The sequence below is a fragment of the Phyllostomus discolor genome, chromosome 5, assembly GCF_004126475.2.
Source record: "Phyllostomus discolor isolate MPI-MPIP mPhyDis1 chromosome 5, mPhyDis1.pri.v3, whole genome shotgun sequence".
Lineage (NCBI taxonomy): Eukaryota > Metazoa > Chordata > Mammalia > Chiroptera > Phyllostomidae > Phyllostomus > Phyllostomus discolor.
This window is the reverse complement of record NC_040907.2, coordinates 70,264,860-70,290,914: the sequence shown is the minus strand read 5'-3', so window position 1 is coordinate 70,290,914 and position 26,055 is coordinate 70,264,860. Positions and strand designations below refer to the sequence as shown.

Sequence of the window (26,055 nt, the reverse complement as noted above, 5' to 3'; positions counted from 1 at the left end):
CATCCGTCTTAGGTGACACAGCAGAAAGGAGGTTAAGAACTAGTATTCAAATGTTTTTATAATATAGTTTTTAGAATTTTATGCAGTCACATTTGTTAACTTGAAGCCATGGGTGCCTCTCTCTTTTTCTTTCTTTCTTTTTTTTTTTGCAAAGATTTTTTTAGAGAGAGGGGAAGAGAGGGAGAAAAAGAGGGAGAGAAGCATCTATTGGCTGCCTCTCTCATGTGCCCCATCTAGGGACCCACAGCCCAGGCATGTGCCCTGACCAGGAATCAAATCAGCGACCTTTTGTTTTGTGGGACAACATCCATCCACCTGAGACACACCAATCAGGGCCAAGGGTGCCTCTTTCTGCACATGTAGGAACGTGCAGCAGAAAGGAAGGGTGTACTCTAAGAGGTGTAGCACAGTACCGGGGAGGCCAGGCAGGGCAAAGGCCAGGCCAGCCAAGCAGGCAGAGGAGCGGAGCTGGCCTCCGTGGGATGTGAGAAGGGAGTGAGGCCCCGTGGGCCTGTCTGACAGGGACCAGCGTCACAGCTCCAACCAAGGGCATGAGAACAGCAAGAACACACCAGGCAGCTGGCAACATCTGACAAGGTGGAACCAAATGTCACATGGGCAGTTACAGTTGTCACTGTGTGAATACAACTTATAGCTATCCAGAAACATGATCTAAAGGTGCCAAACTAAAGAAGGCTAGGAGAATGAAAGTGGATTATCAAGCCTCTCGGGTTAAATATTTCAGGGCTGGAGCCCAGGCTGCCTTCCACCACCTGAGGGACAGAGAGGAGCCTGTCACCAGCCCTCAGGACCTTGACAAAAGCCAGAGAGTGGCCTGGCTCCAGTTGCTGGGCCTTGGCTAGGAGACTTGCTGGTTGGTGTTGACACCAGATCAAGACTTGGGGATGCTCTGGGATGGCATTTCTGATCCGAGCACTGCTGGATCTGGTGACATGAGGCAGCAGGGGTGGCCCTGGAACAAACAGGACCTAATACAACAGAGGCATGCGGATGCTGTTCAGTTGAGTGACCTTTAAGAAAACACCAGTGCCATTCCTATTGTCATATCTGGCGATGACATCTGCCCCCTTCCCAGGAACATGCTCACTTCAGAAACACAAGAGAAGATAGTGGGGACAGCACTGGCTTAGAGCCAGGAGCTTGGGGGTAGCTCTAAGCTTTCCCTGATAACTGGCTGTGGGACTTTGGACTTTGGAGATCTCCCCTCGTGGCCTCAGATTTCATTTTCTTTATCTGGAAAAGGAGGCACTTGGACCAGATGACTTCCAGAGGCCTTTCAGCTGTAACACTGAGCTATACTGTTTGAAGAAGCAAAGTAGTCTTTTATTCACTTCTCAGCCATCTAAAAGTTGGTGTGAAATGTACATATGAGATGTTTATTGTTTCCTCAGCAATGTTGTTTGTTTTGCTTTTTTTAGTTGGTTATGTACCATTTGAAACAGCTATAACAACCATAGTCTTTCAAGAAATGGATTGTCTAAATAGTTCCTTGTTTGCTGGGTCCAGGGGAAAGAAATAAGAGGGAATTAATTGTATTGTGAAGTATATCACAATTGGGCAAAAACTGGCTTTGTTTTGTAGTGAGAAAGTGGTTTAACAATAGCAACAGCTACCTCACGCGCCATCTGTTACTCTTACCTATTTTGAGAGAGGTGATTCTGCAGGTAATCGAAGGCAGCAGCTCGCTTTTTCCTATGCCAGGCAATAATTAGGCATTAACATTGCTGCAATGTTAATTCTGCTGCAGTATAACTTCCAGTAATTCATTCATTCTTCTTTTAAGTCTGGTGGTATTTTTCTAAGTAATTCCTTTTGTAAATTAGGCAATTGCTTTTATTTAAACTTAGTCTAATTATCCTGGAAGTTCAGTGTTTTCTTTACATAAAAGTTCAAGAGGAACGTTTTACCAAATACCAAAGCACTTTCATGAGATTTGCTAACTGAGACTAGATTTTGGTGGGGAAGTGTTGTAGTGAAGCAAGTTTATTGCTTAGATTTGTTAGATAAATTGAGGAGGTTAGACTATAGGCCACTTTCCAGGGACTGTGTGTATCAATGCTTCTGACTTTGCATTGAATGGGAGGTTTTCTGACAGTTTTCAGCTTGATGTGTGACTCCTCTTACTTTTATGTCTGTTTTCCTTTGGCTGTAGATGATTTCTCCTCAACACGGGCTACTTGAGTCTGTGCTTTTCCTCTCAGTGAATGGGAATAGTCTAATGAAAAGGGAATGCAATATTTGCCTAATAGCATTTGTTTATTTGAATGAGAAGATGATGAATTTTCTTCCTGCCAGACAGTTTTGTGTGTTCCTACAGTAACACACAGGTACTACAGTATTTCTGGAAGTGGGCAGGCCTCCTATTGGGATTGACACTTGGGGTACAAATTTTCCAACCATTTGGACTTTTGACTGTCCTTTTATTACTACACAGGTGCTCTGTGAAGGCCATCCAGAGTTCCAGCTCTCCCTGGACATTTAGTTCATCATATTTCTCAATACTTGAGTTTTCTGGGGCAGCAGATAAAGGCTCTCATTGTCAACTTCACGGCCAGGCAGAGGTTAGGGGCTACCACTGCCAGTAGCCCAGACACATTTCAAGCAGAGTTTCTTCCTTCTGTGGACAGGGGAACAGGCCAGCAGGACTCAATAAGTAATTCTGGGTCCCTTCTCTGGGCCAGTGTTTTCAATGGAAACTTCCTGAGCCCCTGCAGCACACCTTTGCGGCCTTTGATTTCTCAGTCTCTTGGAAGCCAGCTTTGAGTGAGCGTTCTTTGGCTGTTTAAACTTTGAGCAATAGATGATGGTGATGGAGATGATGACTGACTTTTACTGAGCACTTACTTAATACAAGGTCCTGTGCTAACTGCTTTATATAGGTTTTATTTAATCATCTTAGCCTCTTTGTGAAGCAGGTATGGAGTGAGGCTAAGTAACTCGGCCAAGATCACACCGCATACAAATAGTGCGTCTGGGATTCGACTCCAGGCACTGTGATTCCAGAGCCTGTGCTGTTAAACTCTATGCCTATCCTAGGTGGAGGTCGATTCCTGTTTTTAATAAAAATAACAAGTGAACTGAAAAGAAGAATTTTAGAGAGAGAGAAAAGACTGTTTCCCCAAAGGGTTAAGATATTGGGAAACATGTAAACTATTTAAGAGAGCATTAAAGTTTAGGAGAAGTTCTGTGACTCTGAATTATAACTCACAAAAAAGCCCAGAAAACATGAATAGTTTATGCATATTATGGTTTATGGCAAAACAATTAAAATAGTTGAGGGGATGCCATCCTACCATATTTTCTGAAATATTTGGAAGTATAGGCGTGTGAGTGATGTTTGCTTTGGATGCTGAAACTACTTTTTACAGCATTGAGAACACTTGGACTTCCACAATAAAAAATCGTTTTACGATTTTAAACGATGAAAAGGAAGAGTAATTATTTCTCTGAAGTTTTGGGCATATACACACAAAAAAATGGGTCACTAAAGAATAATGAATATCATCCCAAATTTGCCATGATTTATATACAGTGTGTAATTCTCAGCAAGTTAAAATGAGTAAGTTAAATGTTTAAGATACTGAATTTTTTCCATATTTCTACCACATAAATTTTACAAAATAAAAATGTGCTCAGGACAGCACCCAGCATATCATGGGCACTCAGTAAATGTTAATTTCCTTTCCTTCCCCTTAACCTGTCAGCCAAACTTAGTTTTTGGAGGGAGGTGGAGGGGATGGAAGGAAAAGTTGTAAACGTCAGTTGGAAGTTAATCCAAGAGAGGCGTTACTTTTTGGAACACATTTGATTTTTCCAGAACAAAATACTCTAAAGACCAGCCAGGTTTTGTCCTCAGGCTGGGGTAGAGATGAGGGAAGCTGAGTAGAAAGAAATGTAGAAATGCTTAATTGACAGACCAAAACATTCAGTTTTTGTCCATAAGGGAGAAGAGGTCATAGGAATGTTTTTTATTCAATGTGCTTCACATTTTGAAAACTTTTTACTCTGGAAAATTTTAAATACATACAGAAATAGAATAGTAGCATGAACTCCCATGAACCCTCCATCTGGTTTCAACAATTACCAGTTTGGAGCCAGTCTTGTTTTATCACTTCCTGTCCCTGGGTCGTTTTGAAGGATACCCAGACATTTCATTTCATCCCAAAATATTCCAGTATACACCTCTAAAAGTTAAGAACTATCAAAAGATCTCAAGTAGGAAGCCAATGATCAGATCACAATAATAAGATATACATGATACTTATGGTTATTTATTCCTAAAAATGTTTTCTGAGTACCTACTAAATGTCTTCAAGGCCTGTGCAATGCTGTGCGGAGGGTCACAGCCTCCATTATCATTTTGGTTTGATAACATCCAAATGGCGTTTGCTGTGGGGAGCCGCTCTGTGCCTTGGAGCACGTCGAGCAGCATCCCCAGCCTCTGTCCACTAGCTGCCCACAGCACACCCGTCCACTGTCAGCTGTGCCAGCCCAAAATGTCTCCAGACATAGTCATATGTCCCCTGGAGGGCAGGGGGCAAAAATCACTCTGAGGTGAGAATTATTGATCCCTGTGGAAGGATACAGATAAGCGATCAGGCAATTGCAACAAATGCATTAATATTAAAACAAGCCATAGAAGAGGTTCATTTACAGTGAAGTAAAGTTAGTAAAAACTGTATCTTAAATGTGACCTGCATAAAGGCCTCCTGAGTCTCCAGCTTTTTTATCTCCGCAACCTTCCCTCTTTGCCAAAAACTAATAGATATGGGTACCATTACCTTGTTTCCCTTTGGGACTGCTGGATTCTACTGTATTTAGGAAAACTGAGTTGAAAATTGGAAGCCAAAAGCTGAGGTCAGTTAGAAATGTCCTGTTTATGAAAACCATGCCTGACACTCCAAGGGGGAAAATTTCGGTTCTAGAGGTAGACCAAAATTTGCTCAGAGTATATGAAAAGATTTAATTCAGAATGTTGATTATAGTTTGTCCTTTCTGTAAAGAACTCTTTATTGTTAAAATTCTTTTTACAGTAATAGCTAGGATTTCTTTCTGACAATCTTACCCTTCAACCAAAAGTAAATATTGTCGTGTCCACTCTTTTCCTTTCGGCATGCCAACTTGATTACAGGGTTCCGGTGGAGATCAGACTCTTTTAGTTTTACTCTGGACTTATTAGGGATTTTGGAACAAAAAAAGTTACAGGATAAAATCCTTTAACCTCAATTCTGCAGCTTGTGCTTATTATTGTTTATGCGCAGACATAATGGAGGAACTTACCCCTGGGACACAAGCAACACTTTTTCTGCATAGTTCTGTGAGAAGGCTCCTACTTGGGATGGGGAAGAGGATTAGATCATAACAAAAGTCCATTAAGAAATTCAAAACAATGCCATCCATCACACAAGCCTTGCTATAAAACCTAAATTCTTGCATGTGAGGTCTCCTTGGGGGAGAATCATTATTTAAAACCTCTTGGGGGTTCTGAGTGACAAAATCGAACCATGGGTAGTTAATTAGATGGCACTGTTCCCAGCAGCGTGTCTGTCTCTCACATGATGCACACTGTGGGGACCTTTAAATGCCTTTGGACTTAGTTCAGCGGATCAAACCACTACTTCTTGAATGTGGGAGAACGTTGTGGTTAGCTACCCCTATTTCATAGGGTTCTTGGGAGTTTAAAATGAAGAAATTTAAGTGAAATATTTTTTGTCCATTGTAAAACACTATACAAACACACAAATGTAAAGCCCCATTGTTATTTTATTGCTGCTTAAGTATAACTTTTGCAGATATCCTCATCCAGTGCCGCCATATTGCACAACCCCCGTGGCCGTGGCACTGATCCATCCGGGTGTATTCCGTCCCCTCGAGCCGGGCCACCGTGCCCCTTGCTACAAGACGTGGTCGACCCAGCGGAGATGGTTATTCCCAAGATTTTACAATCCTACTAGCTTCTTTATTTGTATAACCATCAACGCAAATGCTGTTTATTTTGGGTCAATTTTCACAAGTTGTTTTCCCTTCACTGTGGATTCCAACACAAAGTGTGTATTCCTTCTCTACTGAATGAAAATGGAGATGAAAAGAGAGGTACTTAGCACTTTAAAAAAATTCTAAAGAGAAAGGGCAGAGTCCGTGCCAGGACTCGGTACCCTTCTCCTGTAAAGGAACAGATAGAGACTATTTTCAGTGTGTGGCTCCTTCACCCCCTGCCTCCACGGCTCAGTGCTGCTGTTCCCTCATGAAAACAGCCACAGACAACGTGTAAATGAATGAGCACGATTATGTTCAATTAAAACTTTATTTAGGGAATAAATTTGAATTTCCTGTAATTTTATGACATAATATATTATTCTTTTGATTTTTTTCACCCATTAAAAATATGAAATGTATTCTTAGTTTATGGGTCATATAAAAACAAGTGGTGGGCTGTGATATGCAAACCCTCACCCCCTGCTCTGGTCTGTGCTGTTCTCCCTGCTGAGGGGAGTGGGTAGCTGTGCTGAAATAGCTTCTCAATCACTGCTTCCCCAGCTAAGGACAGAGCAACACTCACCATTCATTTAGCCTGTGAGGCAGAATCTGGAATTCTGGTTCAACCCCTGCCCTGATGCTTTCCAGCTGTGACCTTGGGCTAGTCACATGATATCAGAGTCTCAGGCTGCTCATTTGTAAAATGGTGATTTTTTTTTCTGCCTCCCTCCCAGGGCTGGTGTACACCTCAAATGAGATCATGGCTATGTAGTACTTTCTAAACACGAATGCATTATAGAAATGTTGAGGCATACAAGCATTTTCATATAGCCTTATTCCACATGTCCTCTGTTGCTTCCACTTTCAAAAAGTACATCAACATTCTAATCATCCATCACCAAACATTTCTGGCAGACCTGTGCCAGGCTGAGTAAGAGCCAGATTCTGCTCTTGGCGGCGGGGGAACAGAAAATGACGTGGTGATATGGTACATGTGTAACAGAAGAGGGGCTGAATGAGCAGGAGTGGGGAAGACCAACCCTGCTGGAGTGGATGTGGGGCAGGGGGAGAGTCAGAGCAGGACTTCCAGTGAAAACACCAGCAAAGCATGCCTGGGAAGGAGGGTGTTTCAGGGATGGCTTACCGTGATAACATCAAGCAGCATGGAGAATGCGGGGAGCTTAAATAACTCTGAGGATTTCAGCATAGGTGAAGGACCCCATTAGGAGAGGAGGCTGGAGAGAGGTGAGGAGAGGAGGGAGTCAGAACTTTGTGTGCTGTGCTAAAGAGTTTGAATATTTTTCCTGTAAGTGAGGGAAGCCATCAAACAGCTTAATCAGAGCAATAACATAACCTGCTTTGGACTCTGGAAAATGCACTCTGGGAGGGGCACAGATGGACAAATTGTCAGGCTCGAATTCCTTAAGTTTAGGTGTTTGCCTTCAAGTTTTTTTTCAAAGTGGAGAGCCTGCATGACTGATAATCAAAGTACAATGCCTAAAATTTCTGAGCGGTTCCCGTTATAGTTCTGATATCTAAAGAGGGCAATTGACAGGGCTTTCACAGAGTATTAACAAACAAAGTGACAGTCACTGCCGAGATTTCGATGACCTTTTGCTTAAAACTTGATTTCTCTGTGTAATGCATTGTGATTTATGTTTTTGTTTCGGGAACAGGTCCAAGCATTAAGGAACCGAATCCAATTTCTCCACGTAAGTCTTTATGCAACTATTTCGAAATAAAGCCTCCTGGGCTTTTATAAGAATGAGTTGGTTATGGAGCATTTGCCAAACTTTGAGTTTTGATAAGGAGACTTATGCTCTTATTCTCCTTCCTCTCCTTTTTTCTCATACTTTCTTTTCCCTTTCCTCTGTCCTTCATTCTCCTTTCTTTTTCCCGTTGTATCTTTGCCACTTTTAAACATGAACTTGTTGACCCATTGGTGTGTACGAACTTAATGGAAAGGTAGTCATTTTCTTCGTTTTAGAGAGAGAAGTTTATCATTTACTTGTATCAGTTGTGATCTGAAAGCATTAACATACAGCTGTGGGAGTGGTTTACTTTACCTGCTGTCAACAGGACTTACCTGCTCAGAGAACACAGCGAAGAGAACTAGTTGTACCTTCAAGACACTCTCTAGTCCGAAGTGTGTTGGGAGAGACAGTTTGTAAGGAGAGAGAGAGAGAGAGAGAGAGAGAGAGATACCAACTACTACAAAATGATGCATTGGAAATTATCTGGGCCAATTTCATCACTTTATATAGAAGAAAACTCTGACCCAGAAACACTTAAGTAACTTTCCCCTGGTTGTAATTAACATGAAGGGAGGACTAGAACCTGGACTTTCTGCCTGTACACCTAGAGAGCTCTTCTAGGTGATGCTGCCTTATGAGGAGAATCTGTGCTTTTTTTTTTTCCCTCCAAAACTCTCCAGATTAGTCTCCATGGCTGACTCCATCACATACACGCAACAGTCAGTCTGGAGAATTCCTTTATGCAAAGACTGAACAAACTGTCCTCTTAAATAAGTGTCCTACTTTCACACCATCATGCAACAGTGTCATGAACCCGGAAGGAGACACATGTGGACACGTTCTCTCACACTTACCTAGTCTGCTTTTCAGAAATGACATCTCCATCTTTAGAATTTTAGAATGTTTTCACTTAAAACTTTTAATCATGCCCCACTTTTGGATCTGTGAGTATAAAAAGGCAGGTCATCTTTTAACATCTGTCCTGCAGACTAGATTAAATTACATTAGGTAGATGGCTTGGTTCATCTTGACCTCCAGAGAGTTCTTCCCTTTTCTTACTCCTCCTAGGAGGGGGTCTCCAGCCCTTTCACAAACTCCTTTTGTTCACTCCCTGCCTTCAGCAGGTGAAGTGGTGATATCCTTATTTTTCAGAAGGTCTGTTAAATGAACAGAAGGGTATTGGCTAGAAAAGTGGGGACCAGAACTTGGGGATTTGGGTCCTTCCAGAATCTTTACTATGGCATATTTTTCCTGTACCCTTTCAAGTGCTGGGGCTGCTCCAGGTTCACATTTGTCTACACTGGACCCTTTACACTGAAGGGAGTTGGAAGGCAGAGAGATTTAATTTCTATAGAGGTCCGTTGGAGTCGCATCTGACTGGAGAGGAACAAAGAGACAAGATAGAAATAATGGGGAGAGCCTATAGCTTAAAGTTATATTATAAACACAGAGACCTTTGAAATCTTTATTCCACTGAAAACTCCTCTCCCTTAGAAACTGATTTTAACCATGTAAGCGATTCAAAGAACATAATTCTCATAAGTGAAAGGAAACATTCTATTTCTGTGGCCTAGAATTAACTTCAAATATGAAAATCTTCTCAACCAGAGAAACAATTGGTTCTATTTATGTTTGCTGACCTTAAAACTGACATTAGTCCCCACCGAGAAGTGTTTCCATTCCCCTCATAGAAAGATCACAGTTGGAAGGGTGTTAAAAAGTAGATTATTTAAGTGACACAATGTGTAGTTGTTAAGATTGATGGTTTAGTACAAGGAGACCAGTGAAATGTTATAATCTACAGGAATAACTTATCCTCATTTTATTTTCTTCTTACGCCTTCCTTCCTGTTATCTTTCCTACTTTTAAATGTGCACGAAACCATGTTTGTAACGTGTCTGTGCAGTATCTTATTGTTGGGAGTGTTCAATGAAGGAATGAGTCAGAAAGAATGAGTCAGATTTTGATAGTTTGTTGCTGAAATTAATTGCAAAAGGAGGATATCTTGGAAATCTGATAACTTTTCTCTTGAGAAAAAAATTTGCAAGTTATAAATGCAGCATATTTTGTTGGAATCCTCATTTTATCCTCAGATTTGATTAGTTGGTGCTCAGCCTTTCTGACAGTGAAACAAATACATAATTGCAATGTATGATGCAGACCAACTTAAAAGTGTGTATTGGTTTCCCTTCCCTATAGCAATTTTCCATGGTCTGGACACCATAACCGTGATGGGCATCGCATTCGCAGCATTTGTGATTGGAGCACTCCTAACAGGGGCCTTGTGGTACATCTACTCTCACACAGGTGAGTGTGACTGTTGCATAGCAGTCGGCACACATCCTGTGTGCCTGTCACACAGCAGACACTTGGTGTTCCGCTGCATGGATGAATGGGTGAAATAATGAATGGGTGAGAAAGGTTATTCCTGCTGTTTGCACATTTACATATTTGGCATACATTGGGTTTTGCAGAAATATAATTTGCTTCAATCAGTTGTAGGAAAGGGATGTTTAAACTTGTTATGTTAATTGAGATGTTGGTGATGTTCAGCTTCTAATAAAGCTATTGTGGTTGGGTTTAATTAAAGGAAGGTAATGTAGATAAATTGGAAATATAAACTATTCCCCAGATGCAAAAGACTTCAGAATAGAAATATAAATGGGCAGGAAGTGAAAAGGAAAGCCAAGATTTCATTACAACATCTGCCAAGGTGCTGTGCACTATCCACCAGAGTCCCTAATCAATGGTTTAACCCCGAATTTCTCAACCTTTTAAAAATTCATGCCATGTTCTCTTTGATAAACGTAAAATTCTCATGTCTTTCTATAAAGTTATTTAAGTTTTCAAAATATACTTTCATGAATTGTAAACAAATAAAAATGGTGAAATAATGTGCGTTGTTTTCAAGTTATGCTCCTTCACCCCCCAAAATTCTAATGTGCTCTTCCTCCTGCCCCTCCCAGCCAGTCCCAAGGTTGGACCATTCTGGCCTGAACAGAAAACCTGCAATAGAATTCCTGCCCAGCAAGGCGAGTCTGTAGTGTAATGAGGAAGGAACCGATGAGCTGCCCTTCTATTGCTTCTTTCTTAGGTGCTTTGCAAAGCAGGGAGGGAAAGGCATACCCTTTAAGACATATCTAGCCAGCTGGTTGGTATCATTTATTTTTAAATATTGTAGTTTATACAGCAGGTCCTCAGAAAACATTGTTTCATTCAGCTTGTTTCATTATAACATTGATGAGATGCCCTAAGAATGCCTAGAAACTTAACTCTTCTTTATATCAACTAGCCTATGGTAAAACTGGTTTCATGTGTTGTTTCACTGTAAGTCATGGAACCTATAAATGATGTTAAGTGAGGACTCACTGTATTTTGAATCTAGGTAACCTGTGCTGGATTGATCAGTCAGAGGCCAGTGGCAGGCCCAGCCTTTTTGTGTAGAATGTCATTAATTCTCTATTGAACCAGCTAATGCCATGACGTTTGGCCTTACCATGGGCCGTCCAGCTAACCAAGCTGAAAGGATGACTGCTTTAAAGAGAAGGGAGGTACTGAAGGGCATTTTGACAAGTCGTACCTTAATCCTCATCAGAATCTTCACTTCAAATATAGCATCCTCCAATCAAGTTATTTTAGATTATGGCAGGAGGGAATGAACCCGTTGGTGCACAGCACAGGAAAGTCACACAATCCAAAGCAAGAGTTTAGGAGAGTTTAACAGTGGGGCTTTCAGTCCTCACTATTAGTTCTTAATCAGCAATCTTTGAGTAAAGTATGTTTCATATGAGACAAAGAAAGTAAGACTCTTAAGTGTAATAATTCTGAGGATATACAAACACTTGTGAATCAGTTTATGAATGTTCTTCCTCATGAACAGTTTATACAAGCACCAGAAGGGACATCTTTTAGCAGAGTAGCATTTTAGAGTAAATAATTTTGTCACAGTTTGAGATACTGACATGTTCAGATCTCAAACCATTCTTTGCAGCTTTGTCTAACCTCCTGCACGGCTATGGGGTTCTAGGGCTGTTGGCAGCTTATGCTGTATTTTTGGAATGAGCTTGAAATTACTCCAAGAAGACTCTGTAGCCCTGAGATTTTCTGTGGGCTAGTCACCCAAAGATACTTAACATCTGCCTGCTGAGCCATGACTGGATTTGGCCATAGAGCTGCAGCTGCAAACCCTGAAAGCTAATCTCAGGCCAGGTAGGGAGGGCCAGGAAGCCAGGTCTAGGCAGAACAGGGCAACCAAATGGCACTCACTCTTGGCAACATCTCTGATCATCCCAGTCTCTTATCCACAGTCAAGCTCACCAAACCTGATAAAAACCAAGCCTTCTGAGATTTGTATTTACTGTTCTCTTCTCCCCCAAGCCAGAGACTTAAGGAAGAGTTTAAAGTTTTGTTACTATAGAAATAGGGTTGTAAGTAGATTAAAGACAACCTCAATGAAAAATCTGTCCTATGGTGGTTTCCAGCAAAATAAATTATGCTGATTTGGAAACTAAAAGGTTTATATACACTGTCATTTGGGTTCTAAACCTGTTAGCGTCATATATGATGCAGCTTCAAAATGACTTTTTATTAAAAACTGTAATGTCTGGTTCATTTGAAACATTGCTCATAAGGAATGTGTGTGTCATACAAGCGTGAAAAGGGCTCACTTCAGGGCCCAGTGGTGGTTTCCTGTCCAGAACCACCCCCCACCCCCAGTTTCATACCTGGGTGAGCTAGCAGCTAGTGTAGATAAAAAGAGAAGATTATAATGCAGGGCCAATGGGGAGATGTGTGTGTATGACACTGACTCAGTACACTCAAGTTCGTAATAATCTAAGCTGTGGAACTCAGATCTTTTATAGCATATCGGGGGTTCAGACAGTGTCTGTCTCTTGGTCAGAAACAGTCCTTCTTTAGATGACTTCCCTTGGATTATGCTTTCCAGTCCATCTGCAGCACGGAGCACAAAGCCAAGTCATTTGTTCAAATTGTGGATGTCTATGGATACTTGTGTACCTGGGATGTGTGTTAGTCTAAAAAAGCTGGGCCCCCCACTTTATTATGTGACAGCTTTGGGCACAATAAGGAGTGTTCCTTAAGGCTGTATTAATTGTTTGGAAAATTCCATTCCTAAAATTTACATTCTCTACTAAGATGGTGCAGAGAGGAGAGGCAGTCGGGGTGGGAATGGAATCATCGAATCTGCATGTTCTGGAGGGCCTGGCTAGCTCAGGGGTCCCTAACGTCTAATCCACGAAGGTCCCCAAAGTCATATGCAATTTTTGTCATGTGTTATTTTTTAGGAGAGGGGCAAAAGCCTTTATATTTTAGTAAGACTCTTAGCTTTATCACGGTAGTACATGTGCACAGTTGAAAGGCTGAAATACTTCTACAAGACCTGTTGTGCAAAACATGAGTCCCCTGCCACCTCTCTCATTCCCTTTCTTGCTCAGCAGAGCACCCTTTTTACTCTTAGTGGATTCTTTTGGACATTAATCCATGTATCTAAATAACATGAATCTATAGCTACTTCTTGACTTACCAGCTTTAGGCCTTTTCTGTTGACCGCTTACTATGGAAAATGAGATCATGCTCACTCCTGTACCCCAGTTATACATGCATGCCCTTCTTGTGCCCTTACCGCCACTGTCCTCCTAATCAAATTATTCTGAAATTTGGGTGATATCAGTATTTACTGTTTACATTATTATGACTACCTAAATTCTAATCACAGTCCAGCCCTCTGGTATAATACTGTTTTTCCTGTGTGACTTTTACATTTCTGTAGAATCAATCATTGTCTCTCCCTCCACCCCTGCATTATCTTAGTTTTTTATTTACGTATCACTGTTTCACCTGTTGACTGTCTGCAAGTTGTTTCAGTCTCCTTTTAACACAGATGGCAGGGATGCTACTGACTTGTTTTCTCCAGTCAGTGCTTCCTAGAGCCTTCGGGCTGGCTCCTGTCTGAACTGGTTGTCCCCTGTGTCTGGACACTGCTGACTTCCCACGTTCTTTCACCGCCTCCTGAGGAGTCCCTGCACTTTGGGTTGCAAGTGGCCTGTGTCCCATGTCCCATGTCTCCCTCCTTCTTGATTAGTGATAGGGGGAGTTTATGGAGTTTTTTCTTGGGAGATATTTAAGCCTTGGTTAGATAAGTGGGAAATGTTTTTTAATGTTTTCAAATGTTATCTGAAAACATCCTAATTTTATACAAACACTCAGGGGTTTAGCAAAGTATAGAATTCTAGAGTATAGATTACTTTCTTTTAGAAATTTGAAAGCATTCCTCATTGACTTTTAGCTTTGAAGATTGCTTTTGGCAAATTCCAAGCCATTCATGTTCCTTACCTATTGATTCTTTCTGGAAGAAAATACAATGATAGTTCTTTATTCAGGTGTATTTTTATACATATTGCTGGGCATTCGTACAGCCCTTTCAGTCTAGAAACATGTCCTTCAGCATTGATGTTTTTAAGAGTTATTAATTTTTCTTACCCCGCTTTCCTCTCTTCTCTTATTCTAGAAATGTTATTTGAAAGTTGAACCTCTTGAGCTATCCTCTAATTTTCCTTTTCTGGTTTTTATCATTTTCCTTTATTTTTTAGATTTTGTCTTCATTTTCCTGTTGAGTTTTCAATACTGCCTTCAAAGTTTTAAATTCTAAGAAATGTTTCCTGTGAATTAAAAAATATATATTATATACTTGGGTGCAATATCCTATCTCTCTGAGAATATTAATACAGCATTATTTAAGAATGAGAAAGTTCTGAGCTTGTGGGTGGGACATACTGATTGTGAACCTCATTAGGGTAATCTGGCTGGGCCTTTTATTGAAGAACTCCTGATATCACGTCTTTGGATCTTTCCTCTTGAGCTCATGGGGTGTCTATAAAACAGGTTTTCCTGCTTCCTTCCTGGAGGGAGTAGGTCTAGTTGTTAGCATTCTGGAGGTCACAGCATTCAATATATAGACGTTCGTTTAATCCTTTTTATTGTGGTTCTCCGCCTTCAACTGTGCCTGGTGTTGGTCATTCCCAAACTCTGGGTTTCATCCTCTGTAGAGAGTAAACTTCCTGTCTCCATTGGGGTGAGGAAGGGCAGGGCTCTAGCCCTCTGGAGTAAAGGAGGGGATTTGGAGAAATCTTACTGCTTCTTTCACAGAAGTTCTGCCAACACCCCTGTTTTGTAGCCCCGTGTTCACCGTCTGTTGTAGGGGCACCTGATGTCACCATTTCCTGATTTTCAGGGTTCTGTTATAACCCGGTTGTTTCTCAGCCTTTTCTTCTGTTGGCTTAGGTTCTCATCTTTTGAATCTGCTAAGTTAGTTACTACTCACCCATTTCTTCAATTGCTTCCCGTATTTATTGCTATTGTTGCCACTTCAGCTTGCTGTTTAAAAAAAAATCTGTAAATTATCATTTTGGTGAGATTTTCCTCCAGGCCTATGAGTTGGTGGCAATTTTCTACCATATAATGTCTTGATCTCTTGATATCCTAATTGTAATTATTTCACAAGCTCAGTCCTTTAGTATAGAAAAGTTTTCAATCACTTTTTATTGATTTAAAAAAATATCCCTCCCTATTCTCCAAGCTAAAAGACCTCTCTGTTGTAGGGAAAAGGCTGTAGGAGGGATGGGTTAGTTGTTGTTATAATTTATCTTTACTTTACTTGCCTTTTTTGTCCCCTGAACAAGAAACAGTCAAAGTTTGATGATGATAAAAGGAGGGAAAAAAGAAGGGAAGAGGGTCGGGGGCAGGGGCGGGGGACGTGCAGGCAGGGCTGGAGGGGAAGGGTGCCCTCTCTGTGTGCTTGTACAGCCCATAGGTGTGGGCTGTCATCAGATATTGGACTTGAAGCTCTACCGTGTTCAAATGCTAGTCTTATTGCCTGACCCAGGTATATTAATTATAGTTCCCTTTAGCAAACACAGAGATTATACCTACTTCACAGGGTTATCGGAGGTGAGAGTGCTTAAAGAAGAAATGCATGTGGAAAGCTTTCTGAAATCCAAAGTTCTACAAGAACATAAGGTATTTAAGGTTGTTTAGATGTGTAGGCAGAAAGAAAAATCTAAGAGTGAAAGGAACACTGTGTTTCACAGATCAAAATAAAATGCTGAGGTCTTAAGTTAGGTGAGCCTGTTCCAATCCCTCAGGCTTCTATTCAGCAATCCTCAGTGGGACAGGCCATGTGTTCTTAAGGCACATACCCGGGTCTACCTGAGTCAGGGTAACAGCTTTTAATTAGGAGCATCTCTGGAGGCTTCAGATGTTTTTAAAGGGCTAAAGTTTCTCCAAGCTCGCACCGCCAGCCCAGGTGAAGAGAGAAACAGCAAGAAGATAGGCTAACAAGTGACTAGAGGGCAAGAGACTAAGTCCCAGAGGTCAGAAAGGTGCAGCTGGTATAGGGATCACTTTGGTGTGACTGTAAAGAAGGCAGGATACTCCCTTCACCCAAGAGCTCAGGTCAAGTTAAAGTAAGATAACGCAGTAAGATGACCACAGGAAGATAACCACAGAAAATGCAGATGGGGATGCAAATAGGTTGGCTGTACTGCAGAAACAGAGAAAGAAAGTGGTAGGCAGGACATGTGGAAAGATTTTAATTCCTGTCTTGGAACATTTCTCCTTTTACTCATAACTTATGGCAACATCTAATCCATCCCTCCTGCAGAGGTTTGGCTGCAAAAGGAAGCTCTTATAGCTTGGAGACTGGGGTGAGACAACTTTTGAACATGATAAATAGCGATTGAAAACTCTAAACTGAAGATAGTCTTGTTCACTCTCCTTATAGGACTGAGTTTGTAAAATAATTGCAATTAAGATATCAAAAGATTAAGATATTAATTGGTACAAAATTGCAACCAACACATTGGCCTAGAAGAAAATATCTATCTTCTTTCCAGCATCAAGTAATGTTAAATCTAAATCACCCCCAGGCATGTGGTTTTCAATGCAGTGCATAAATATCTCTCAAGGAAGAAATTCCACACATTCCCCCTATAACTAACCAGTCCTCATAATCAGCAAGTTCTCTTCTATGTGACCTAAATCCCTGTCACTAATATTTAAACTCATTTCCTCATATTCTGTGCTCAAGGGAGATAAGGAACAGCTGCTTGTTCCTCTTTGTAATTATCCTCTGTGGGCAGTATTTGCAAACAGTCTCCTTTGGGCTAAATAATCGAGATTCCTCTCACCTTCCCTTAAAATTCTTCTGTTTGTGGTTTCCCTGTAGAGCCTGTCCATGTCCTTCACATCTTTCTTAAATAAAGTTTTTTCCAGGACCTGCCTTGCTGAAAGACTTAGAGATAAGGACCCAGTTGTAAAGTAGATGCCACAGAGGTGGCAGGAAATCAGACCTGGGCAACTCCATGCCAAGCTAAAGAAATAAAACAGATTACCATATATAAATATATATATATATATATATATATATATTTTTTTTTTTTTTTCCTTCTGTTTCTAAAAGCATCTCTGGCAATATCAGACTTGGCCACAAAGCTGAGTGGAATTAAACTTTGTCTTAACACACCCTCCTTCTGAGTAGCCTCTGCGCCAAATGCCTCTTTTCTGTACTCATTCTCCCTCTTCCCCAAATCTCTCTTCCTCAGTGTGGTTTGAGATTTTAGGAGCAAAACATGAAGAATGAACATATTTCAGATGGCCGTGTTTGGTTTTATGAGCAAGAAGCTTTCCTTAAACTCCTTAATATTCACGAAGTGGGCCACTCAGCTTAGCCCTGCGGCCCTCCCTGCCCGTCTTCTCCAGTCCATCTCCAGAAACCCAGGTCGTGGTGGGGTGGGGTGGTGGGTGGGTTGGCTTGTCTGTTTGCAGAAGCGTCTGCACACTACTTTTCTCATGGTGACTTTTCTGTTGTACCACTTCCATGTGACAACCAAAAAAAACTTATTAATTTCTCAAAAGTTACAAGTTTTTAAAAACTTGGTTATGAGAAATGGCATGTCTTACATGTGAAAATAGCCACAAAGGTAGAAGGGATAGTCTAAAGAAGGTATTTTCAACATTTCCAAGCAGATTAACCGACGAAGATTTTCCTTGGCACATTGTTGGCTCAAGTCAATGGATTATCAGGTTAAGTTGACTTATCCACCTTAATAAAATGTGTTCTGCAATCTAGAGTATAAGAGACTTTTTTGTTTTGTTTTGTGTGGGGTTTCATTTGGGACAGTTTTGCATCAGGAGCACAAGAGTTTCCAAAACTTAGGAAGTTGAAAGACCTTTGTAATGGGCACTGATTAAAATAAACTGACATGGCAACAAATTATATTTGGCAAATAGACATCAGAAAGCAAATATTCAGACTTCCTGTGCAGGGAGTAGTACTGGCACTTTTCCTGAATGTGAATAATCAAGCACATGTCAAACTCTGGACAAGACAAACTTATTCCCTGGCAAGAGAAGAGCCAAGGCCACCTCGCCTGACCTGCTCTCAGGCTGAACAAACGAAGCCCAGGTGAGCCAAGAAGTGTGGTTGGGGTGTTGACTTACCTCCTGCTTTCCTGATACAGTATATCCTTTATTTGAATGGGAGAAAATATATTTAAAGTGTCCTTCACACACAACCACATCATGTGGTCCTCCTAATTAATAACATGTGGAGGCAACTGGGTGTGGATGAACATGTGGACTGGGAGGGCGCTGCAGTTTTAAAGTTTTAAAGTGTATCATGAATTGTTTGGGTCTCTGGAGGTTTTGTGTGTGTGTGGTTTTTTTTTTTGTTTGGTTGGTTTTAGGGGGGGGCTAGACATCAGAATAGCTAAGAGATTTGATTTCTTTCTAGAAATAAAATTCCCACTGTGGGGAAAATGAGTTTTGGCAGAAAGTTGCTGTCATTGAGGCAAACCTCCCCACCGTTAATTATGTGCCCACAGGACAGGTAGAGAGAGGGCAGTGTGGGGAGGGTCCAAAATATAGATTGCCATGAAAAGACAGTGTTTCTCTGCTTCTGTGGAATATTGACCTCTTGTATCCTCTTCATCCCAGCAATCCCAGAAGAAAAGATAATCAGAGGAAATACAGCAAGGGCCAAACATACAACAAGCATATCAACACCCTGAGGTCGATGCACACGTGTGTGTTGTCACTGTATGGGTCCCAACATGGGTGATGGGGGAGCTGTAACCAGACCCAGGGCCACGCGCCAGTTGTACCTTTTGCAGAACTGCTTTGTTGTTTGGCAGAGGCTTTTGAGGGGCCCCTGGGGGGCAATGGAAGTACCAAGCTAAGTTCCTGTACTTGGAGGGCAGGGCCTTTGCTCATGTGTTTTCAGCTGATAGCTGTGTATTTTCAGTGGGACAGGAAAGAGGAGGCTCATTCATAAACAGACCTGGCCCTCTGGGGCTTCCCACATTGGAGGGGGCTGAGGGGAAGCTGCTGGCCAGTGCTTTATGAAGTTTGTACTCTGACTTTCAGAGAAAATGCATTGTTTGTCATTGGAGAGCCTTGATCACTTTTCTCTACCTACAGCCATTTTGAGGGCTGCCCTGAGGCCAGTTTCACTGGAGAAATAACTTAACTCTAGAGGTTTTTGCAGTGCTAAATGCAAACCATGTGTGTGACCAGGGTTCCTTCCTCTCCGAAGCGCTGCACATTTGGCACAAGGATGGGTTTAGCTCAAATGCAGTGGGGTATGTAATGAAAAGTGGGATGTTTACTGTGTTAGAAGGTACTCACAGAGCACCCCACACTGAGCCTCAGGATGGAGGGGAGTGTTCCCTGGCAACCACAGTCCCATGTATGAACAGCTAAACCCCTTCCCACAAAGAGTTTTCCTGAGAGCTGACTCCTCTATTTCTTATTCTTAGGTTGAATGCTTGTGGCACGTGACTCTCTCTGCTTTGCTAATGAGGAAGCTAGGGTTCACCGCCCCCATTTTGAACAGTGTATTAAGAAAAAGGTCCCCAAACTGCCAATGGTTTCTTATCTCAGTTTAAAGGTCTCACCTGTCAAACCCTGTAATGAGAGGAGACGGACAGTGCTTCCGGAATACAGGTGCTGGTCAGTCGGATCACAGAGTACAGGTGGTGTTGGTTTCTTCCAGAGTCGTGGACACTGAAATCCTGGGCATTCGTCCTTCAACTGTCAGGGGTGTTAATCACTGTAACTGCATGTCAGTAGCTAGAAAACAGTTCTTGTTTTCCTATGCAAGAGAGTTTAAAAACAACAAAACACCAACAAACGGAACAGCTTTATGGTGTAAGGCTTTCTGGTCTAGTTGCTTCTGCCCATGACTGAGAACATCAGATAAAATGGCAAAGGGTGATATGGTCTTTTCAGGAATGCACACACATAAACGTGTCTTTCTTTGCCTGTTTTCTTTGTCATCCGCAGGGGAGACTGCAGGAAGGCAGCAAGTCCCCACCTCCCCGCCGGCCTCGGAGAACAGCAGCGCGGCTCACAGCATCGGCAGCACACAGAGCACGCCCTGCTCCAGCAGCAGCACAGCCTAGCCCAGCAGCCACTGCCAAGGGCAGGGCCTGACAACGTGTGTGTCCAGACTCCAGAAAGGCTTGATTGTGGTTCCTTTGTAAAGAGAGAGTAAATTGCAATGTAAACATCACCTGTTATATTCACCCCCCACCCGGGGCTAATCTAAATGTGGCCCCTGGACTTCCATGTGAGAAAGCTAAGGCGGTGGCCCTCTCCACCAGCCCCTCACAGGTTTGGGGGTTTTCAATGTGAAACACATGCCAGTTTTTAAAATGCTGCTTTGTCCAGGTAAGAACTTCTATAATTTGGGCCCCTGAGTTTTCCCCAGACTCAAAGAGTTGGTAAAAGGAGGATAGCCGGATAGTAAGTAGAACAAGTGAAATGTGGCCAAAGATTCTTCTATAACTGAACCAAGAGGTAAAACAAAAGAAATGCTTCAAGACTTTCTAAGTGCATTCCTCCCTGTCTCATTTGCACCTCTGGATGCACACTTCTCACCTTGCTGCCACACCCTGTCAGGGCCTCGAGTTCCTCATAGGTGCTGCCCTCAGGGACTGCATCCTGACACGCGTCACGGCAACATTCCCTCTTGTGCCCTGGGCCAAAACCAGTGCTGGTCACAGTGACCGTCCTCCCTCTCCCTGCACCAGCGCACCGACGGCAGAAATGTCTTAATGCAAATTTCTTATTTCTGTATAGGCACGGAAATGGCCAAAATCTTGGGTTGCGGGTGTATGCCCATTTATTACATTGTGTTCTGTTAATTAATGTATAAATTAGGGCACAGTTTAGTTGTCCAATTAAGGAGGAATTTGCTCAGTGATATATATGCCAGCATGTAATATGTTATCTGGCACATTTGTTTTCTCAGTTGAAGAAGAAGAAAAAATGTATTCCTTTTTTTAAAAATGCCCTATGCCTTTAGAATTGAAACTATTCTTAAATATGTTTGGGAGAATTAGTGTTTCCACTCAAAACATGTCAACCCTTTTGAGACCCTTTTGTAAAATCCAAGTTTTTGTTAGATGCAAATGCACGGCAGATCCTGTTGGGTTCCAGCTGGTTACAGGAACAGGATCACCAATTCTGCCAAGAAAGTGCTGAGATGGGGGAAAGGGCACTTGTTTGGATTGCTGTAGTTTTCTTGCCTTAATATATCCCAAACTCATAAAGGATTTAAGGTGGAATAATATCATGCCACTTTGCAGCTAAAATAAGCTCAACTGATACCTCTATGTTAAAAAAGAATGCCAGAGGAAAATTTCCATGCGAAGTCATTTACTACTGAGGATAGTTTTATTGCAAATAAATATTATTCTTTCTCTAGATTCTCCCCAAATGACTCAAATTTTTACAAATAAAACAAGCTAGGTTCTACCCCCAAATATTCATAAGCAAACCTTACTGCCCTTAAAGTAAGGAGGTTGTGCCTCATGCAATGTGAATGGCACCTGCAGTAGGACATGCTGATGACACTCAAGGCCTCGGGGCAGCATCTACAAGGCAAACAAGTAGGTTACCCAATGATAGAGTAATATTCTGATTGATTTGATAAGTGTAAACGGTCAATCAGGATAATTTCAGCTAAAACAGATGAGTTGAAGGCTAAGATTTCCAGATTGTCTGTGTTGATAATTTTGCATATTTCCACATACAGATGAAGATCTGAGATTAGAGAATATTATTCCTTTAGTTAACTTTTTTTTTTAACATAAGGGTATCAGAGTGGAGGTCCTAGATTACGCTACCTGTGTTTGAAAATAATGCGCTTTGCCTAACCTTCAGCAGAATGTATTGTTTTAGCATATTCTATGTATAAAAAGGTTTAAAGATGTCTTCAAAGAAGACTAGAGTCTTTAAGTCACTTATAGCTATATTTTACTACAAAAACTTGTGTATAAAGATATATTTAAGTGTTTTAGATAAAAAAAAGTTACTTCATATGAAATGTTTAAGTCCAGTTACTGTGAATTCTTTTAATCAGTTCTTTGCTTTAAAAAAAAAAACCCTTTCTATCCTGTTAAAAATAAAACCAGCTATTAAGAGGTATTAAAGATCCACTTCTTAGATGGACAGGTTTAAACATTTTGTAATATATTTAAATGTATATTTTTGAGAAAGATACAAATTACCAATGATGTTATAAGTAATTTAAAATTAATTTACAAGTTTATAGATACAAACCAAAAGATTTTAAAAGAAAGAGAAGAAAAAAGGCAACTTTTATTTGTTTGGGTCTGATTGCCAGAAGTGTTATTCAGATTAAGAAATCCATGTTGATAAAACTCGATCCCATGTTAATTAGAGAGTGAATGTCATTAAGTATTTCTGAAATGTTTCTTTTAAAATAAGCATTAAAAAAATAGTGTTCTCTCCCTAGCTGTTTCTTACAGCATTTCCAATTGCTTCAGACTTCACAGTTTTAATACAGAATACAAGTTCAACTTTATAACACGTTCTGCAAGTTTCTGTAAAACTCTTGTTGTATTCCAATTAAACTCTCCTCCTCTGCTGTTTTTTGTTACTCCTGCAGGCTGCACCCTTAATTCACAGAGGCCGTTTGGTTTGGTTTGGTTTGGTTTTGTGCTAAAGCTCTTGTTGAAATGCTGTAAACTCCAAGGCAGATTGTCTCAGTAACATCCTAGAGCTTTGCACCATGTGGTGTTTACCAGCTGTTACTCTGTATTTTAAAAGTCAGAAATTCCTTCTGTCTAAGCTGTTTCTATAGCATTTTCTAAGCCACCACCACAACAAAAAGATGGCCTTTTCCTTGCCCGTAATAAGATTGTAACCCCGTTTCCGGTGTGTGTTCTGTCGTGGGCATGCTATTGAGCCCGTGGTCTTTCTGTACTGTAACTACCTCATGGTCTGAGTGCTGGCTGTACTGCTGGTTGTGTTAACAGAGCACATTGTGTTGGATGAATCGTGTGTGTGATTTTTTTCTGTTTGTTTTAGCTGGGGGGTGTTCATGAAACTGACAGATGTTTTTCTGAAAAGGACTATTATCAGTTTTCAAATACAATACTTCTCTCTTCTGGTTTTTCCTGAATGAGCCTGATTTTGTTGCTGTTTTTTATCATATATGAGGGTAAAAAGAGTACCCTTGAAATCCCTGTGGCCAGTTTGAACACCCCTGTTGTATGTAGTCTTTTTCTCTGTTCAATGTGTCGGCAATTTTGTGAACATGCTTAGATGTATAGTTTTGATAACCACAGTTTTAAGTACTTTATTTGCCCATAATAAAAAGATATATATCAATTATTAATACAACTCTTGTTTGGTCATCATTAAATTCTACCCTCGGGCTGATATAGTCGTTTTCATTGTGGCTTTCTTCTCAATGCATCTTCTGATACAACGGAGTTAATGAGGAGCGGGGAGGGGGAAGGCTGAGAGAATACTAGAAGCTCACCAGAGCAGAGGGAAGGGATGGACAGACCAAAGGGAGAGAGCAGCAGGAGCTGTCACTCTTGTCAGAAAAATGGACAGGAGACCTAGAAGTGGGTGTCAGCTTTGGACTCCGTTCCTGAGCTTCTGTCGATCTCCTAGAGGCAGGGAAAGAGAAATAAATAAGTGGTTTGGGTCCACTCTTATCCCTTTCAAATCCTCAGTACTTCTTGTAGCATTCTCTGTCAGTATGGTACCTCCCACTTCCAACTATCCAAGCCAGAAACCTGGGAGTCAAATTCGACTGCTCTTTGGCTCTCACACCCCCAAATTAACAAATCCAAGTTTATTCTACCTTTGGAACATCTCCTCTCCAAACCACTGAGTTATTTCTATCCCTACTGCACTTACCCAGACTCCAAGGCCCATTACCTCTTAAGCTGAATCACTGCAGCACCCTAACCGATTATTTTGCCACATACACCAGTGCATGTATAAAATAAATGCAAGCAATACAGACATAGGGGGCAGTGAAAAAGCTCCGATAATCCTCGCACTTAGAGATAAAACTGATTTAGTGTATGTGTTCCCAGACATTTTCTTATGTTCATATCAACATGTACATGTCACTATAATAAATGACATCATACTATAACATTTGTGACTGGCTTTTTTCACATGGCACATCTGCTATGAGGCTTCATTAGATGAGTGCTGACCATCACTATTTTACTAGACTTTCCTTAAATTACCAGGGGAAAACATGGCAGTTTTTCCTCTTGTAAGAGATAAAATCAAACAAAGTTGTTTATGCTCTTTCTCACCCCCTTCTGTGACTTTCCTGGAAGAAATGATGTTAACAACCTTTTTTACTAACTCAAACATGTCAAAATGTGTTCACAATGAGAAATTTTTATTTACTAAAATGGGATCACAAAACACATACTCTGAAATTTGCCTTTTTCAGTTAACATGGACCTCTCTCTTGATTAATAAATAAAGAATAGGTCTGTGCTTTTTAATGGCTGTATAATATAACAATGAGGTTAGCCAGTTCACTAGTGATGGACATTGAGCAGTGTTGTTTTCAGGGTTTTGCCAAGATACTCTGCCACAGTTCATATCCTTGAGTCCTTGCATCTCGATTCCTGAAAGCAAAAAAAGGTGACAGTGACACAAAGGGAAACTGACAAATTCATCATCACAGAAGATTTTAACATACTGCTTTAAGTTGATAAAAAGATTTGGACATGGAAAATTTGAACAATGCAACTAAGCTTGAACTAATAAGGATACATGGAGTCCTGCACCCCCAAATTGGAGACTTTTGTACATATGGAATATTCATAAAAATAGGCCACTACTAGACTGTAATGGAATTCTTAGCAAATATCACAGAACTTAATCATTCTGATCAAGTTCTTCAACCACAGTGCAAGTAGTTGCAAAATCAGAAATGGATAATTTTAAAATAATATTTTTGAAATTTTAAAACATTTCTAAATAATTCATTGTTCAAAGAAGCACTCAATAGAAATTATAAAATATATAGTCTTGAAAAATAATGAAAATTCTAAATTCACACAGGCAACATACAAAGCCTTGATTTGTGACAAATTTAGAGCTATAAAATGCTCATCTTGGGGGAAAAAAGGTTGAAAATGAAAGTGTATCCAATATAGTAGGTTAGAGAAAAAAATGACGAAAACAATTTATTACTTAAAAGGCCTACTAGAGATAGACAGAAATTAAGTAAAAATAAACATGCATGCATTAGGAATGAAAAGAGGACAAAACACATACTGCAGAGTTTTTAATAAACAAGATCATCATAAACAACTTTATTCGAATAAATATGAAAACAAACTCCATAGGAGATGCGTGAGTCAAGAGTCCTCTTGGGTGAACAGAAACCACACTGGGCATTTTAACAGAGAAAATAAGGTAAGGCATTGGTTAAGCGGTGTTGGATGGTTGAAATAGTGAAAAGAGGACTGAGAGGTAATGGAGTTAACAAGTGTAGGAAGGATTCCACCCATCAGGCAGGAATGGTTGGGACTCCAGGTTGGGAGCAGTTTGCTGAGCCCCGGTGCCTGGATCACCAAGAAGCTGGAGAAGGGTAGACTGGGAGCTGGGAAACAGAACCTTAGTAAATGACACAATTTCCTGAAATCGATAATTTGCCATCACCAATTCAAGAAGCAACAGAAAATCAAAAGTGCACTTAACCATTAAAAAAATTGGCGGTTTAAATTTATAACAAAGCAGAAAACAAAGTTAAAAAATAAAAATAAACACTGTGATGTGGGAGAGACATAAAAAAAATTGCCAAACTCAGGTGCTTTTACAGGTAAGTTCTATCAAGTAGCCAAAACATCGGTAATGCCGGGATCACAGGGGTTCTTTTATTTTGAGGATGGCAGGTCAAAGGGAATTATTTTTAAATATTAAGCTCTATTTC

The 26,055-nt window shown here is 40.8% G+C and overlaps 1 protein-coding gene across 4 annotated transcripts in view; it reads left to right on the top strand.

Moving 5' to 3' along the window:
- TGFBR3 (transforming growth factor beta receptor 3) overlaps window positions 1–23,474 on the top strand; it is a 198,913-nt gene extending 175,439 nt beyond the window's left edge. For 2 of the 4 annotated variants that reach the window (XM_036026412.1, XM_036026411.1), the window contains exons 15-17: window positions 7,668–7,709; window positions 9,951–10,058; window positions 20,109–23,474. In XM_036026412.1, coding sequence (XP_035882305.1) covers window positions 7,668–7,709; window positions 9,951–10,058; window positions 20,109–20,227 — 269 coding nt within the window. In that variant the 3' untranslated portion in view covers window positions 20,228–23,474. The remainder of the gene's footprint in view (window positions 1–7,667; window positions 7,710–9,950; window positions 10,059–20,108) is intronic. The other 2 variants (XM_036026413.1, XM_028511425.2) reach the window with 2 other exon arrangements.
- The last annotated feature ends 2,581 nt before the right edge of the window (window positions 23,475–26,055 follow it).